This window comes from Clupea harengus, chromosome 16 (genome assembly GCF_900700415.2).
Source record: "Clupea harengus chromosome 16, Ch_v2.0.2, whole genome shotgun sequence".
Taxonomy (NCBI): Eukaryota; Metazoa; Chordata; class Actinopteri; order Clupeiformes; family Clupeidae; genus Clupea; species Clupea harengus.
Genome location: NC_045167.1, coordinates 5,447,859 through 5,465,358, shown reverse-complemented (window position 1 = coordinate 5,465,358; position 17,500 = coordinate 5,447,859). Strand labels below are relative to the sequence as shown.

General features: G+C 41.0%; 3 protein-coding genes across 3 annotated transcripts in view; 1 reads left to right on the top strand and 2 right to left on the bottom strand.

The window, feature by feature from the left end:
* LOC116224176 (KICSTOR complex protein ITFG2-like) overlaps positions 1-4,312 on the bottom strand; it is a 12,729-nt gene extending 8,417 nt beyond the window's left edge. Inside the window, exons 1-7 of the mRNA XM_031583246.2 lie at positions 4,114-4,312; positions 3,571-3,666; positions 3,403-3,444; positions 2,999-3,176; positions 2,568-2,707; positions 1,436-1,582; positions 1,153-1,240 (exon numbers count right to left, since the gene is read on the bottom strand). Of these exons, the coding sequence (XP_031439106.1) occupies positions 1,153-1,240; positions 1,436-1,582; positions 2,568-2,707; positions 2,999-3,176; positions 3,403-3,444; positions 3,571-3,666; positions 4,114-4,209 (787 nt within the window). The 5' untranslated portion in view covers positions 4,210-4,312. The remainder of the gene's footprint in view (positions 1-1,152; positions 1,241-1,435; positions 1,583-2,567; positions 2,708-2,998; positions 3,177-3,402; positions 3,445-3,570; positions 3,667-4,113) is intronic.
* Positions 4,313-7,237: 2,925 nt separating this feature from the next.
* On the top strand, positions 7,238-12,768 carry dram1 (DNA-damage regulated autophagy modulator 1). The gene is made up of 7 exons (XM_042710079.1): positions 7,238-7,603; positions 9,957-10,024; positions 10,568-10,710; positions 10,827-11,004; positions 11,448-11,506; positions 11,687-11,779; positions 12,210-12,768. Exons 1-7 carry the CDS (start codon positions 7,485-7,487, stop codon positions 12,252-12,254), a joined length of 705 nt encoding a protein of 234 aa, XP_042566013.1. The 5' UTR covers positions 7,238-7,484; the 3' UTR covers positions 12,255-12,768.
* A 1,400-nt stretch (positions 12,769-14,168) lies between these two features.
* washc3 (WASH complex subunit 3) lies at positions 14,169-17,496 on the bottom strand (the record flags this gene model as incomplete). The annotated part of the gene is made up of 6 exons (XM_031583348.1): positions 14,169-15,544; positions 15,926-15,990; positions 16,116-16,232; positions 16,909-17,046; positions 17,268-17,333; positions 17,425-17,496. Coding segments are annotated over 6 exons (552 nt in total), but the record flags the coding sequence as incomplete, so codon positions are not given.
* Positions 17,497-17,500: the final 4 nt, after the last annotated feature.

Sequence of the window (17,500 nt, the reverse complement as noted above, 5' to 3'; positions counted from 1 at the left end):
TGTCAAATCTTCTCATTCTCTGTCTATCACCTATCAGCTCCTTCAGCCGTCATCTCCTTGCCCTGCTCTTCTGCACCTTTCGAAGTCATTTCCACTGTGCACCCAGCTGCCAATTCCCACTGATGGAACTGCAAAAATAGCTATTCTACTGTTATTCTGTATCATTTGTATCATTTGTAACATATATTGATGTGTCCTGCTCTGATTGGCTGTTGCATGGTGTTTCTTGTGTGAGCATAGAAATGCTCAAATGGGGGGGACTGATGGAACCGGAAATATTGCTATTCTGTGTTGTAAGAGACATGAACTAAGTGTAGCCCTTGTTTTGTATCTGTAACTCGTAATCTTGGATGTGTACTCTGTCTGTCTCACTGAGACCTGAACAAATGGCATGTGAACCCTTCCCCCCTAGATAGCCTCTTTCCTGCTATCACCATTTGTCCTATGTTGTCACCCCCCTCGCCCCATAGGTGAGCCCCTACACCCAACTGTCTCCCCTTCCTCTCACCTATAGGGTGTGGTCACCCTCTCCCCTATTGTACTCTACCTGACTGAATGGTATAAATGCCAACATATTCTACAGATCAGGTAGGCCATTCTCTGAGCACCAGCTGAGAGGGGGTCTCCACGCTGAAATAAACTCCAGAATCCTGACTACGTCCTCCGGTCCCTTCTTCAACTTTAGAAATGCTAATTAGGTTCTATCACCACTCTGTGGATAGTGCTTTTACACAGGAGATGGAGTGGAACACTTCAATGCACCAGTTGCCAAGGTAACATTCCAGCCTCTGTCAGTAGAGCCCTGTCCAAACATAACTTACCACTGCAAACATGTCCTGCTTGTCATTGATAGTATTTATCCTCTGTTGAGCTGGTATTGATGGAATTGCTAATGTATTTTGTAAGTTTTTGAAGAATATTGATTTTTGTATTAGCACTGATATCCTATCAAGCCACTGTGCTTTTGTACACAATGATCTGTGATGGACCACACCTTGCTGGCCTCATATCCTGCTTCCATCAGTTTAAGGCTATGGAATGATTGATGTGTGCATGTGCGTGTGTATGTGTGTGTGTGTGTGTGTGTGTGTGTGTGTGTGTGTGTGTGTGTGTGTGTGTGTGTTGGCAAGCACGCACGCACATGTTCTCAACCTCTGCGAATGCTCCCTATCAGGTGTGTGGAAGACATTCTTGTTGTGGATGCGCGGTGGTCAAGTGAGAGAATCACATCCCTGTCGGGCTCTCTCTGCCAGGGAACACACAGAGACACAGAAACACACACATATGTGTGTGAATGTGTATGTGTTTTGTATTGTGTTGTGTGTGTGTGTGTGTGTCTGTGTGTGTTGTGCATGTGTGTATGTGTGTGAGTGTGTCTGTGTGTGTGTGTGTGTGTGTGTGTGTGTGTGTGTGTGTGTTCCTCTACTCACCCTGCAGGGGTGGCTGTGCTCTCCTCGTCCCCAGCCTCTGGCGCCCCCTCCTGGGTCCATGAGCACAGCAGGATGGCGTATCCACAGCCTGGCTGGGAAACCACCAGCTCAGGTAGACCCTCTGGACCCGGGTTCACCGACAGACTGTCTACCTGTCAACCAGGCAATAGACAACCAAGTCAATACAGACACACACACAAACATACAGAGTTTGCACATCAGTTGTTTTTTTTGCACAAAGGAGAAAGTTTCCCATGGCAGTTCACAGCATCTTCAGGTCCAAGAATGAAAGAGAAGTGTGTTCTTTATGTCTCCTTCTTCTGTCTGTCTCTGTCCCCTGTCTCACACACACACACCCTTTCCCTGTGTTTCATCCTCTCTCCTCTCTCTCTCTCACACACACACACCCTTTATCTGTGTTTCATCCTCATCCTCTCCCCCTTTCTCTCTTTCTCTCCCTCTGTATATCTGCATCACCTCTGACTGAACCACACAGCTGCCTGCGTGCATGTGGGATGTGTTTGTGTGTGTATACGCGTGCGTGTGGGCGTGCGCATGTTGATTGGGAGACTTAAGCATGTATTAACATTAGATGACTTAGGTACTATTGAAAAATAATGAATTTGTCTCCATTAACAATAATAGTTTAATTTAATCTCAAATCAGTTTAATGTCTTCCCAGTGCTGCTGACATGTGTATATTAGTCTATTTTATATGTTTATGTCACATATGTAACCAGTGCAATGTGCAGTATGTCAATACCTTTTTTAAAGGCGATGAAATATTAATTACAAAAAAAAGAGAACATGGACGTGTGTAAATATTTGTGTTTGTATATCTGTTTATATTGTTTTGCTTCTACTGATTACTCAGGTCTTGAAGTTTCATTCAGCATGATTGCTGTACTCTAGTTTGGACAGGACAGTGGTGGAGGTAATAAAATACTGAGGGTGTATAGCAGATCACTGAGCACTAGATTGGGCTTGTTCAGGGGCAGATCACCGAGCACTAGATTGGGCTTGATCAGGCGTGCTGCTATGTAGCCGATCACGTGCACTAGATTGGGCTTGATCAGGCGTGCTGCTATGTAGCCGATCACCGTGCACTAAATTGGGCTTGATCAGGCGTGTGGCTACCTGTCCCTCCAGCAGCCACTTCTTGAGCAGCACCAGCTGGCCACAGCTCAGGTCAGAGGAGTCCGAGGGCTCCTCCCAGCGAAACGCCCGAACCACACGGTCAGTGTAGCCCACCACCAGCTCACACCGACCATCTCCATCTAATAGACACACACACACACACACACACACTTTAATACAAACACACAGTCGTTGAGTTACGGAACAGTGGTGTTGTAAAAGTAAAACTTTTTACAATGAAAATGTACACACGACACACACACAGACACGCACATATACTGTTCATACTGTTTGAATCCCCGCCCACACTAACACACAAGCATATGTGCACACATGCACACACTGTAATTAAGTCTATTGCATTCAAAAATAAGTGTTACCAAGTGAAACTTGACACAGACACACACACACACACACACACACACACACACCGATGTCGCTGATGAGGATGACTTTAGTGTTGGCAGGGATATGCTGGGTGAAACAGGGCTTCTGCTCATCCCAGAAGAGACCCTCGTGCTGGCTGGAGGAGTCTCCCCCCTTCCCCCCCACCGCCGTCAGGTCGAAGGCATGGAACCAGCCCTCTGCCCCCACTGCCACTACAAAGTTCTAATGGGGGGGGAGATAGAGCAGAGGAGTTCAGATTTCAAATAATAATTATACAGAGAGATTGTGCTGCATGAAATTGTATTCTTCACCACCTTGCAGTAAGGTCAGTCAAAGACACACAACACTTATATACAGGCCTATACCTCATACCACTCAAAACAGGCGAGATTTATTTCTGCCTCCAATACATTTTCCCTCTGCCAGGGCAATGTCCTCTCCTACTCACTTTGCCTTTGTTGCAGATGTCTCCCACTCCCACACACGTTAACTGTGGAGGAAGAAGCAAATTGTTCATCAAGGCTGACTCTTATTCCATCACACAGCCTTGTGTGAGAAAAGAACACTACAAATCTGTACCGGCTGTTGTTTAGTATAGCCTAATACTTCAACTGACCATGCCCACGCAGGTCCGCGTTACCCAGGGTTTGGAGTCATCGTTTTTGTAGACAAATAGCTTCCCACTCGTGTCACCCACCACTAGTTCATTCAGCTACGGGAGTGAAAATGTACAAGAGAGGTAAGTATTTGAGTCGACCGTATTGGAGAACTATGGTCTAGCCTTGGCAAAGATGAGTAGGCACCAAGGTGACAGGCATTCGTTGCTCCTGAAATAGAACGCTGCATTATCACTGAAGTGTGCGATGCTGAATCATACAGAGTGGAAAAGCGTCCTTCAAAACTGTAGAGCCAAAGTACGATCGTATCATGGGTTCAATAGTAGGCTACAATCATTCCCAATACATTTGTCAATGACAAACGAGGAGGTGAAAAGTATCCTACGCCCAAGCAAGCAGGATGTTTGTGATCAAGTCTGTTAACACTGAACTAAACATATGATCATACACATATCGTTAAGTCTATTTGTTAGTTTTTTTTCCCATTCTACCACTAAATACGACCACTACCACTAATGAAAGATAGCAGCGGTGTCATTTACCGAGTCGTTGTCGGCGTCTCCCAGACATATTGCATGAGGGAACAGAGATCCCGTGAAGTCCAAACTAACCCGCTGAACAAAACTTAGGGATCGCATTATTGTTTGGCAAGGAGAGATGGTGGTCTAATACGTAGGGCAAGGCAGGTGGTGCTATTAACTGTTAAATAAAGTTGTCCTCAACATAAGTCTACAGCGATATTTTCGCAATTAGCACAAGCGACAATGGTGCACCACGTTATACCGGACAATTCCACACAAAATGATCATGCTTGTTCACATGATGCTCATTCAGAAGATGCCTGCCAGCTAGTCAAATTGTAAACAAGCTTCGTGACGGACATTTCAATATGACCGTCAGTCGTACGTTTTTCAAAATAAAAGTCCAAACGTATTAATTAGTTATCAATGCAAGACGAATATAATCAGTTAACAAACTAAATGTGCTCCAAAGGAAGGAATAAGTAACCACAACAAAATGGCCTTTTGAATACACAATACAGTTGCAATATGAACTGTGTTTATCTGGGCTTGTTAGGAGCACAGAGGCATGTCATGCAAAACCATTTGTCAAACCGCATTTTTACAAGTGCATGAAATGCCCTGTATTGTTTACTCCTAGGCTTCTTATACTTCTTCTTCTTATTATTATTACAGTGCATGAAATGCCCTGTATTGTTATTCCTAGGCTTCTTATACTTCTTCTTCTTCTTCTTCTTCTTCTTCTTCTTCTTCTTACCGACTTTCTGCGTTTAATTCAGCTCGAACCGCTTAACCGTAGAAACTTCGTTCAAACTTTGTCCCGTAGGTTTGAAGGACACTTATGCTATGTATGAAATGCAAATTTCCCCATTGACTTACATTGGGCCATTATGACATCATAATAGGGTCATTAAACTGGCTTGCACCTGTGCTTCACTGACACCTGCGCCAAGGTTCCAAGGCTCCTCTTCTTTCTGTCCCTTCTCCATTCAAACTGTATAACTAGGAATATTAAGAGACAACCTTCCATACTCTACTTTTTTTTCTCTCTATTTTCTCTATCCTCTCACTCTACTTTCTCTCACACTCCATCTCTCTGCTTCACTCCATTTTCTCTCCTTCTTTCAATATTTTCCCTCTTCACTCTCTTCTTTCCTTTATTCTTTCCTTCTTCCACTCTTCTTCCCTTCTTCCACTCTTCTTTCCTTTCTTCTTTCCTTCTTCCACTCTTCTTTCCTTTCTTCACTCTTCTTTCCTTTCTTCTTTCCTTCTTCCACTCTTCTTTCCTTCTTCCACTCTTCTTTCCTTTCTTCACTCTTCTTTCCTTTCTTCTTTCCTTCTTTCACTTCTTTTTTTCTTCTTTCCTTCTTCCACTCTTCTTTCTTTTCTTCTTTCCTTCTTCCACTCTTCTTTCCTTTCTTCACTTCTTCTTTCCTTTCTTCTTTCTTTTCTTTCTTTCTTCTTTCCTTCTTCCACTCTTCTTTCCTCTTCTCTTCTTTCCTTTCTTCTTTCCTTCTTTCACTCTTCTTTCTTTTCTTCTTTCCTTCTTCCACTCTTCTTTCCTTTCTTCTTCCTTCTTTCACTCTTCTTTCTTTTCTCCTTCCTTTCTTAACTTTTGCATTTCATGCACTGGTATTTCCTTCAGGAAATGCATTTTCTAGTTCTTCTTACCGACTCCTGCGATTAATTCAGCTCGAACCGCTTAACTTAGAAAACTTCGTTTGAACGTTGTCGCTTAGGTCTTGTAAAGGACACTTATGCTATGTATTTTTCATTTTTCTGAACTTTATACTTTTTAAGATGTTAAAGAAAAACTAATACAAATGTTCCCATTGACTTACTTTGGGCCATTATGACATCATACAGTAATAGGGTCTTTAAACTGGCTTGTACCTGTGCTTCACTGACACCTGCGCCAAGATTCCAAGGCTCCTCTTCTCTCTGTCCCTCTCTATTCAACTGTATAACTAGGAATATTAAGAGACACCTTTCATACTCTCCTTTTTTTTCTCTCCATCTTTCTCTCTATCCCTCTGTCTACTTTCTCTCAAACTCCATCTCTCTGCTTCACTCAATTTTCTTCTCTCCTTTCTTCTTTCCTTCTTCCACTCTTCTTTCCTTTCTTCACTCTTCTTTCCTTCTTCCACTCTTCTTTCCTTCTTTTACTCTTCTTTCCTTTCTTCTTTCACACTTCTTCCTTTTCTTCTTCCTTTCCTCAACTTTTGCTTTTCATGCACTGGTATTTCCTTCAGGAAATGCATTTTCTAGTTTTAATTGAATTTTGAAGTGGCCTATTATTTTGACACTTTCTCGCCGCCATATTTCCGCCTATTTTTCTTATTGTCGCTAGATCCACACACATTATTGCACTTCCTCTGTGGTTGAGATGCGTAGTAACGCGAAGTAAAATCGTTCTATGTCGCCCACTGTGAGCCTGGATGGAGTACTACATAATGACATGAAGTAATACAAGAAACAATATAAACTATGAATTTAAATGAAAAGAAATCAAATTCAAAAATATTATAATATATTATTATCAATATTATATGTATACAATACACATAATATTGATGATGATGATAATAATAATAAAAGCAATTATTCTGTTAAAAAAGTATGATTCTATTTATAAAGTCTTATCCGAGTTGCCTAGTTCAGGCCGACTGTGATAGGCTTTCCTATTTATGGAAAAAAAGATAATTGCATATATTTTTGTATGAAGACCGGGAGTGTTAAAAAAAAGTAAAGCACCTGCAACTGTCTATTAGAGATCGGAGAGTATTTATTACAGGGCAACTATAGCTGGACCTGAGCTTGACCCGACAACCAAGTATATGACAGCCACAATGTCTGATACAATGCTGACTAATTTAAGACTACAACTAGGCCTCGATATGAAGGGGGTGCCAGCAGCCCCTTGGAAAAAATCACTCCCCTTTGTATATCCTATCCTTTTTGGATTATGATCCCCAAAAAATTACGAGAAGACGATACTTAGTATGACAAACGTGGTTAATGTTAGATACTGGTGAGACTGGAAATCAAGTAAATAAAAAAAGAAAGAAAGAAAGAAAACGAATGTCTGCACCCGATGATGGGAGGTGTCTGTTAAGTAGTAATAAGGAAGAGAGACAAGCTCTGGTACAGTCCCACGCAACACGTGATACACATAGCGAACGTAGCTTACTGTAAGTTCATAAACACCACGAACTCTTATTTTACTGTGGACATTTCCACAAGTAGCCCACTTTAAGGCAGACGGGGATATCTGCCGTTTAGGTCGACTTCAAGTTATCAAGCTCTCTGTGAAGTGACCTTTAAAATCTTGTTGTAGAACTTTAGTGAATTCAAAACCATGCTGGAACAACTGTATCGATAATGTCTTTGCTATGGCAGGCGAACGCTTCTTACCAGCTTTTTTGGTAATTTCCGCCTCGGGCACTTTTATAATTAATTACGTTATTGCTGTCTTACGAGCGGACATCGATGTCATCTTCCCCTATATCAGGTAAGTTTATCTCAATGAGTTATCTGCACCATTGGTATAGTAAAGTGTTGTGTTTAAGACTGTTACCGTTTTGTGTCAAAACCCGGTAGCCTAATGTTGTGATGCGCGGCAGGTAGGCTATGAGAAAGATATTAAAAAGACTACTGTAAAATCACTGAAAGCAAGAATATAGCCAATTTGCTTTGATTTTACGATCAACCGTAAGTTACCCACGAGTTCAAATCAGTTTCGTTTTCATCTCGAGCTGTGAGCTGGTCCAGCTGTGATGGGTCGTGTAAGGACAGCACAGTTCACCTAGCGGTAGACCTCCATCGTAGAAGTCTGTATTTGATGTTAACCTGTTTTTTTAGAAATGTAGTGAGTGAAACAAGATGTTACTGCTTTAACCCCCAAAATGACCTGTCAAAAGGACACATGCGTCTTGCAGGCACCTTGTAGCCAAGGTTTGATTTTTGGTTACTTTCCGCCATTAAATACTCAGACAGTACGACCATTGGTAACTAAACTTGGCTGACAGAGGATGCGCTTATACATTATTGAAGTCACTGTTGTCTAAAGATGCCAAGGAAGCCAGGCTGTCTCAGCAGCTTTTTAGTTGTACATGTGTTAACCGCAAGGTTGTTGCCTAAACGGTCAACAGTACTTAGAGTGCTTATATGTTATGTTATGTTATGGCAGGTTGTTGTGCGGTGTCTTGGCTTAAGAATTTCAGTGCCCAGTCCGACTCCGTGTCGTTCTGTGCATCTGACAATAAAAGACTTGAAACTTGAGTTTCAGAGACAGGACAATCTTCATTCCATTTTAGCAAGCGGCAACATACTATGAAGGAAAACACTTTTTCCCTCATTGCAATACACATTATTTTTTCGCACCTGTAAGCAGGTTTTGTAAATGGGCGCTGAAGCAGAAGCAAAACTGTCTCCAGATAGTTGAATTGAGTCTTGAACAAGCACACAGTTTGCCTTATTCCTTCCATCCATTCATGGATGCTCCCTCCTAATTGCCAGTCCAGATTTGGCGGGATTGAACACAGGCAGAATACTCTCTAAGACAGTACCCCAAAGAGAAAAAAAATACTGTGAATTTTGCAAATGATTACTTGTTTCCCTTGCCAGGCTAAACCTAGTCTGTTAAGTATAGTAGACTTAGGGTTGTTTCTGGTATTGTCATCTTCTAAAAAAAAAATTAAGTGTAAAGGGAAATTTAAAAGACTATCAAGAAACTTTTTATATTATAGTGTTTTTGGAAATGTGTAGAAAGATGAAATGATATAAAGAAGAAAAGAAAAATGAAGGAAGTAAGAGTTGAAGAAGCAACCGAAAGTGTCTGTTGATGGTTAGCGACGCCGTTAACAGTTCAGAACAGGTGAGCGGAAAAAAGGAAACGAGAGCAGGTTTATCCCTTCACATGATGACTCATGATGCTGTTAGGTCATTCAGTGTCCGGCTGTCGAGATTGTTAAACATTCCCTTTGAATTTACTGTATGATAGATCTTTTTATTTCTAGACACACCCTTTTGGCTCCCTTGCCTTGAGACACTGTTCCTAACCCTTAGCCTATAGTTAACTGGAAACAATGCAAGACTACTTCCATCTATGACAATGTTTGATTGTATGGAAGGAACTTGTTTTTTGCCATTTGTTTTGGTAATTTGCTCCTGTTGTACTTGCACTGTTAACTACATTATTGCTGTCTTACGGGGAGACGTAGTTGTCATATGGCCCTATATAAGGTAAGTCGCCCAGATGAAAATGTTTCAGTTATTTGAATATGTTTTGATAGTGAAGTGTAATGTTGTTATGATAAAGGCGAGTCATTGGATTTTGATATGGTTACTGTTGTTTTAATGGTTTTTAGAGATTAATTAAATCAGCCCTGTGTCCTAGCTGCCTATTGGCAGTGTCCCTAGTCTCACGCTCTGCAGGGACCTTTAAAGATACAGTGTAGTTTTCTGGTGTCAAAAAGCCATGAAGACAAAAATAAAAAAGACTGTGATTCTAAATATTAATTTAGTTTCTTTGCACGAGTGCCCCCCAATTAGTTTTTCTCAAAATGTAAACAAAAGCAATAATGCAACGTGACAAGAGATGCAAACCAAGAATGGCATACTCAATCTTGAAGGATAAAGACTGGATGGATGTCACTTCCAAACCTGATAACAATCAAATCATTGAAGTGATATATTACTGTGAAGAAAAATATACTTTCAAATCACACTGTGAGCTACATACACTCCATAGTTACATTTCCTGTGTTTACCAAACACATAAGTCAATCAACTATTTATGTTGCTTTTCAATATTTTAACTGTTTATTGTTTAGATGAAAATATTTGATCTACTTTCTTTTTAGTGACACTGCTGCGACACCTCCAGAGAGTTGTATATTTGGACTCATGACCTCAGTCACCGCCATGGCAGGTAGGAACAATCATATAAAAGGCATGCGGTTATTTTCAACACATTACATTGGCATGTATTGATGTAACAGGTGCTTCTATCCACAGCACCTTCCACTGCATTACAGGTATACATTCTCTCAATATGTATGGGCATGCTGTACCAGTCGCGTCACAGGAACTCCCAGTATTGTGCGTGTTGTTACTGCACTGAGATGCAGTGGCTGTTTGGCGGAGTTTCTCAGTCAGTCTATCACATTTTCACTTCCCTTTCTCAGGAAGAAGTTTTTTTTTCCAATAATCCCCACAGAGGACGTGCAGGGAAACTATCACGAGCTTGTTGGTTTGAGCCGTATAGAAAGAGCAGTAAACGGGCAGAGAACTGAAACTGAATTTCCCATCTTACGTTAAAGCTTAAAGCATATGTTTCACAAGTTCATCTTTACCGTTTGTTTTATTTCCAGATTTATATGACTTAACAAAGAGGTCCAAAAAACAACTGATATTTATTCTGACACACTTTACGTGCTATCCCTCTGCTGAAATAGGATGTTGTGTGTTACAGGTGTAGCTACCATGTATGGCCGCTATAAATTCATCGAACAGTTGAATCAAAGGACGGGCGGGGTGGGTCCAGTGGTTAATAAGATTGCTTTTGGATTTGGACTCCTCTCCTGTTTAGGAATGTGTGTTGTAGCCACTTTTCAGGTACGCTGTTAACTCTTCTCATCATAGCAATCCTCCTAAACATTTTTGAATGAAAAAATATCATTTTTTTCCCATCTACAGTAGATAACATGGTCTCTTTTCTTTTCCTGTCATAGGAGACAGTTATGAGAGTTGTCCATGACCTGGGGGCTTTGCTATTCTTTGTGACGGGAGTGGTTTACATCGTTATCCAGACGTACATCTCGTGCAAGGCATATCCCTTTGGGTCGTCCAGGGCCATGTGCTGGACTCGGGCAGGCATCGCCTCCATCGCCTCCCTGGCTCTCCTGCCCAGTATCCTTTTCAGAGCAGATCATCTCACCTGGATTCTGATATTGTCGTTACAAAATGCTGAGTCTGTTATAAAGTCCTTTTTTTTATTAACAACATAGGTACACATTTTACATATCTATCTATCTCTCTACCTACATGTATGTATTATTAATTGACCTATCAGTATTTGAAAATATATGGATAGATAGATAGGGAGAAAGAGAGAGAGAGAGAGAGAGAGAGAGAGAGAGAGAGGCTTCTTTTGGTGAATAAATATACCCTGTTTTTGCAGTCTTCATCGAAATTCCAAGCAGGTTAATTATTATGCTTATTACACACGGACATAGCTGTAAACTGAATGCATTTATGTGCCAATTAAGGTGGAATTGTTGCTTAGTTGTGTCTTTAAGGTGGACATCCTTATTCAGTAGTTGTGTGATGTTTTCCTGAAATATGCCCTGAAGCGATTGTCTGCGCTCTTCTTGTGGGGTCCACCAAGCTCCACTGGACTGGGGATGAAAAGGTATGATGTAACAATTTGCAAAGGAGAGTAGCTGTAGGTCTAACAGCTGTAGCTATAATGAAAAGGCTTACAATGTAAACGTGTAATTTCAGTATTTTTTGGAGTGGAGAAAAAAAAAAAACAGCTGTCTGAAATAAAGGGGAAGTATGTTAACTAATTGTGGATTATGGATTCCAACAGGATTATGGATACCGACTCACCAGTGCGGTGTGTGAGTGGACGGTTGCCTTCAGCTTTGTCTTCTTCTTCCTCACGTACATCGGGGAGTTCAAGGTCAGTTCTTGGTCGGCAGAGTTAATAGTTGATAGTAATGTCACAACAAATTTCAGAGTGAAAGAACAGGGGAGGTAGATAAAAGAGAGGAAGAACTGACTGAAGGAAAGAAGGAATGAAGGAAAGAAGAAAATTGTAACGGGTGGGAGATGAAGCAAGGCTGTATCTAACATTCTATCTCCACTATAGCATGCTATTCATGAAGGTATATGGAGAGTTTAGGGAAATACAGACAGTTAGATATCAAGTCAATACAAGTTAGGCATCAGAAAAGGGACCCGGAAAACAAGCCTCCACCTTCTCCACTCTAATCATCCTCAGACTTGCAGTACAATTACAATAACTAATACTGAGATAATATAGGATGTGTTGTTGTTGTTGTGTAAACATCACTCATGTTTATTTGTTTTACTCGTTGTGATTTCCACAGCTCTTCACCCTGACTGTGAAAGCTGAATTAGTGGAGCATGGCTAAGACAAGTATCCTCAGAAGATCGTATTTTTATTCTGATGTTTGTTAAGTGTATCTGCTAATTTGTAGGTATTTTAAAAACTGTATTTTTTTATTTTATATAAATCAGTTGAAGTCTTTTTTTAATGACTTAAGATTTGTTTACAAAATCATGAATACTGTTCCATATTATTTTTCCAGTGCTGTTTTGACTGCAACTGAGATGGTGTGGGCTGTCAGGATGTGATTATCCCATCTTATCAGTGTATTACTTTAATGAATACTATAATACTGCACATATGCACCTATATATCAGATACAAGAGAAGGGATCATTATTTTATACATACATTATATTTATATATACATTACTTTCTATTTGTATCGTTTGAATGTACTGTATTTGTATTCAAACTACTGAAAACTGTCTGTGTAACCTCAACTTGTCACATGAACATTCAACTTACCACTAAAGGCTGACCACATGATATAATGCAAAGTGGAGAGGGCCATTGGGAAATAAAAGCACATGATAATACCACACCCTGTGTGTCAATTGCACAAGTCTGGAGTTACTGCTCAACCCAATACAGGAAGAGGAAATGTAACGATGGTAAGGTCTCAGTCCTGTAAACATCTTGGACAGGTGAACTCCATGTGAACTACGAATACGGAAGAGGCAAAACCCCACTGATGCTCTGCCACCTCCACACTCCCATGTTTGTATTGGGATTATAGACATGGTTGCTAACTGCAAATGTATCCGTGTGGTGTAAACAACTAGAATTGGTCAATATTCTGAAGGGGAAAACGAAAGAAGGAAAAAAGAAAGAAAGAAGCTCCGATTGTTAGTTCTACCAGAGACATGGGAGGCAGGACAACAAATAAATAAATAACAATAACAAATTAAAGGTAATGTTAGAGAGTCTCTCGAGTAAACGGTACACTGCACTGTAGTCTTCAGTAGAGCTTACTGTTCCTTGAGAAAACAATATTTTGAAGAATGTCATGCACTCTGTAGTCCAGGATGGGGTTAAAGATGTAGTCTGTGATTCTGATCCAAAACTCTTTTAGTCAAATTCAGTGTCTTGCTTCTCATGGTCCTCCAGCTGTCCATTGTGTGTGTGCAATGAAAAAAACTCTGGAGTCTGTACACAGTTCTAGCTCTGTAAATGAGAAACACAAATAGTGGCTCGGACTGAGCCATAAACAATGCCAGCCAATTATTATGTTGCTTTAGCAGCATAGAAATTAGGGGTGTACTTCGATTGGCTGTTGAGCTCAAAGATCAACAACCTTTCGCCAGGATCACAGACTCTTCCTTCAACTCACAGAAAGTCCAGTCTAGACAGTCACAACAGACAAAACATTTTAGTTTGACACTTCGAGTTTAAAACGGGGACTGTGGTGCATCCTGCCTGAGGACAAGAGTTGGTTACTGTCTCAGAAAACACACTTTGCATAACACTAACTGCATCTACCAAATCTCACTTTGTGGTCCCTGTTAGTCAACACTATCACGTGGGGACTGGCATACAATATTTCTTTTTTTCTTTTCTTAAAGTAAACTCACTATTTTTGGTATCAGAACTTATTTGTGTTAAGGGAACCTTACCAGGCATTCTCTTGTTCAGAGAACTTTAACCTTCCCTCGCATGTTGTGCTGACACAAGTAACTAATTAAGAACAATTCAAGTACATTAAGAACAATTCAAGTGGGCAGGTTTTAAAAAATAAAAATAAATTCAGGACTTTTGTTCATGTTACACTAGAGTATGTCACATGACCACCTCCCACTTTAATTAAAGTATTCATTTTATTTTTTATTTTTTTAAACCTTCATTTTGGCATTTACAAAATGTACCTTATTCCAGGGATTTAAGTGCCAAAAAGTAGTGATATAAACATAAATGTTTTAAATGTCACAAAGGATGCCAGATTTCATGTCTGTATAGTTTAATCATTGACAAATCAGTTAGTCAGACAGGAAAAAACACACATAATAGACACCTTTTACAGGCAAATGTATGGATTGTGCATCCACCATTTGATACACTCCGAGTGTGTATATCTCACGAGATGATTCAATCTTCCAAAGTGCAAATCTGAATGAACCGTTAGTCCCTGGTCCTCAATGACACCCACAGACATGACAATATGTCAAAAGTGACAAAAGGGTCCATGAAGAAACGAACACTAGGCAATGTTAATGACAGAGGAATGCTGTTTCTCATAACAACATTAAGGACGCCATCTACTGGCTCTCCCTGCCACAGGCTGTAGCTGTCTGTACAGGAATTACTCTCTCACACAGACATACACACACACACACACACACATAAATTCTCTCTCACACATTCACATGCAGACACATTAATTCATTCTCTGTCTCTCACAAACACAAACACACACACACACACACACACGTGCACTATGTCTGAGGCAACACTCCCAGGCAGTCTCCATTACAGGCAACGAATGACACTGCAAAAATATAGCCCTCATAATGTCCTCAGTCTAGGAGGGGTTGAGAGAGATACCAAAGACTGTGCTGGTGGCTGAATGAGCACTGGAATGAGGGAAACATCATCAAATCAAATCGCCCTCACGGAGTCTGCTGCTTATTCTGGCAAAGGAGCTCCTTCAGAAGCAGACACACATTTAAGACAAACTCAGCAAGGTAGACAAGAACATGAAAGCAGCAGGTTTCAAATGGGATTCTACAGATGTGCAGACTACTTGTTAGTCATCTTCAAAAGGGAGAGTCCTTCAAGACTAATGTCTTTTTTGAAGCAGATTATGTGTTTTTCCAAAGCCATACATAACAATGCATGTGTATTACAATCCAGCCCCACTTTCTACCTAAGCCCTTGTTGCCGTGCAAGTAATACATAATAGCATAATCATGTATGTAAATATATATATTACTGACCTTGGCCGATCCACCGTTTTAAAACACTGATATGAGAGGACCGACGTACTTCTCAAGTTGTCAAGTATTATGTGCACATTAAACAAGGTAACGTAATACAAAGTGGGGCTGGCATTTCATAGGGAAGGATGGAGTTGTACAGGATACCACTGTATTTCCCAGACTCGTTTACACACAATCAAGTTATGTCCCTTAGTTTAGTTAATATACTAAAGGGGAGTTAGCCTCAATAGAAGGCTGAGGGAGGGGAGTCTCACTGAGACACCTTGATGGTGATATGCTGAAGAGGTCAGTCACTGAAAGATGATTCGCTGCCTGAGCTGTCATTATCTCGCTCTTCCACAGGTTTTTTGTCGTCATCTGGTACAGGGGCATTGGGAGTGCTGAGGAGAAAGAAAGGTCAAAAGGTAATTGAATAAAAATGACAGAGAGAGAGAGAGAGAGACAGAGAGAGAGAGAGTTCCAAACAAAAATATGTTGTTATTCCAAAATTAGGAAGACTTATCCGCTCATGCTCTGTACATCCAAAAATAGCTCGTATTGAGGGAAACAGAGAGAGAGAAAAAGGGGAAGAGAAAATGAGAGAGAAGAGGGAAACAGAGGGAGACACACAGTCGGAAAGGAAGAGAAAGGGAAAGAGACGGAGTGCGCGCGCGCGCGTGTGTGTGTGTGTGTGTGTGTGTGTGTGTGTGTGTGTGTGTGTGTGTGTGTGTGTGTGGTTTGTGTGTGAGAGAGACAGAGGTGTTAAAAACTTAATGACTCACTCAAGCAAATTGGGATCCAGTCCCTCTATAACCATCTTATTCTTTATCGCCATGGCAGGGACTCCCTGTGAAGACAGAAGGCATTGAAAACAAAACCAATCTGACTAGCACATGCTACCCAATTCACCACAACAACAGGATGTGCAGCGCCTGATGCTTGTTGCTTCCTCTACCACGTCAGCAGACGTACCACTTGCACCATTTTCAGGTATCGGGCATAGCGTGGGTCCTTGGCCACGGTCATGACGTTCGACCCCACACTTTCCACCTTCGGTTCGCTGGCTGGTTCTGGTGGTTGGTGAGGGGGCTGCATCGAATTAGAGAAGATACATTAGACAGACAAAATAGTCACTCTGAGTCGTTAATGGAAAGCATAATTAGGAACACAACATCTCTGGTAATCTGGCTGTATTCACCCGCACAACTTACTTAAAAGAGATAGTATGGAGTTTCATATCGTGTGTGTGTGTGTGTGTGTGTGCGCTCATTCGAAGAATGATAACGTTCAGACCAAATGTAAAAAAAAAAAAACACAACATAATAAAACTACCACAGAACCCAAATAATAATATGAACAAACAGCAACATATATATTTCCAATTATATTAGAGGGGATACATTAAACAGTATTCATTTAATTGTGTGAATGGAACCTTTATACATGAACCAGCTTCATACAGGTGAGTTAGTGAGTAAGTCTGGGTAAGAGTGAATGCATGAAAGACTGAATTAGTCAGTGAGAGTGAGTGAGTGAGTCTGGGTAAGAGTGAATGCATGAAAGTGAATGAGTCAGTGAGTGAGAGTGACTGAATGAGTGAGTGAGAGTGACTGAATGAGTGAGTGACTGACTGACTGACTGCATGAGTGAGCAAGAAAGCAAATGGATGAGAGCATGAGTATATAAGAGTGTTAGGTAGTTGGTGAGTCAGTGAATAAGAAAAAGGCACAACTGGGAGCATGCTAGTGCATACGCTACACTCTACCTCAGGTGCTGGTGCTGGTGCTGGTGCGACAGGAATATCTGTGTGACTGGAGGGTGCTACTGGTCCGTTGGCTTCAGCCGCTGGTCTCTCAGCCACTCCCTCCACTCTCACATCTTCCAGTCCAGGGATCGAGGACAGCTAGAACACACACACACACACACACACACACACACACACACACACACACACACACACACACATACATAGAAAATGAATTGCAAACCCTTACATTACTGCACTTAAAATCAGTAGAGGATTACCTACAAATGGCCCATCTCATATTATAGCCTTCTGATATTATAGCCCTCTAAGGCATTGAAGAACATTGGTACCATACAGGTAGTGAACCGCAAGCCTACCTTTGCTTCCAAAATGCTGAGTGTGGTTTCGATTTGCTGTATCCGTAGAGATATGGTAGCCAGTTTCTTTTGGGAACATCAAAACTTGTGTTACTTATTAACACTTGCATTCGCTGTCACTATCATAACAAGTATATAAGTCTATAGCAAACCTTACCTCCTCGCAAACCGTTGAAAATCGGTTTAGAAATCGAACGGTGTGAACGACGAACTGGTTCAAATAGGCAACGATT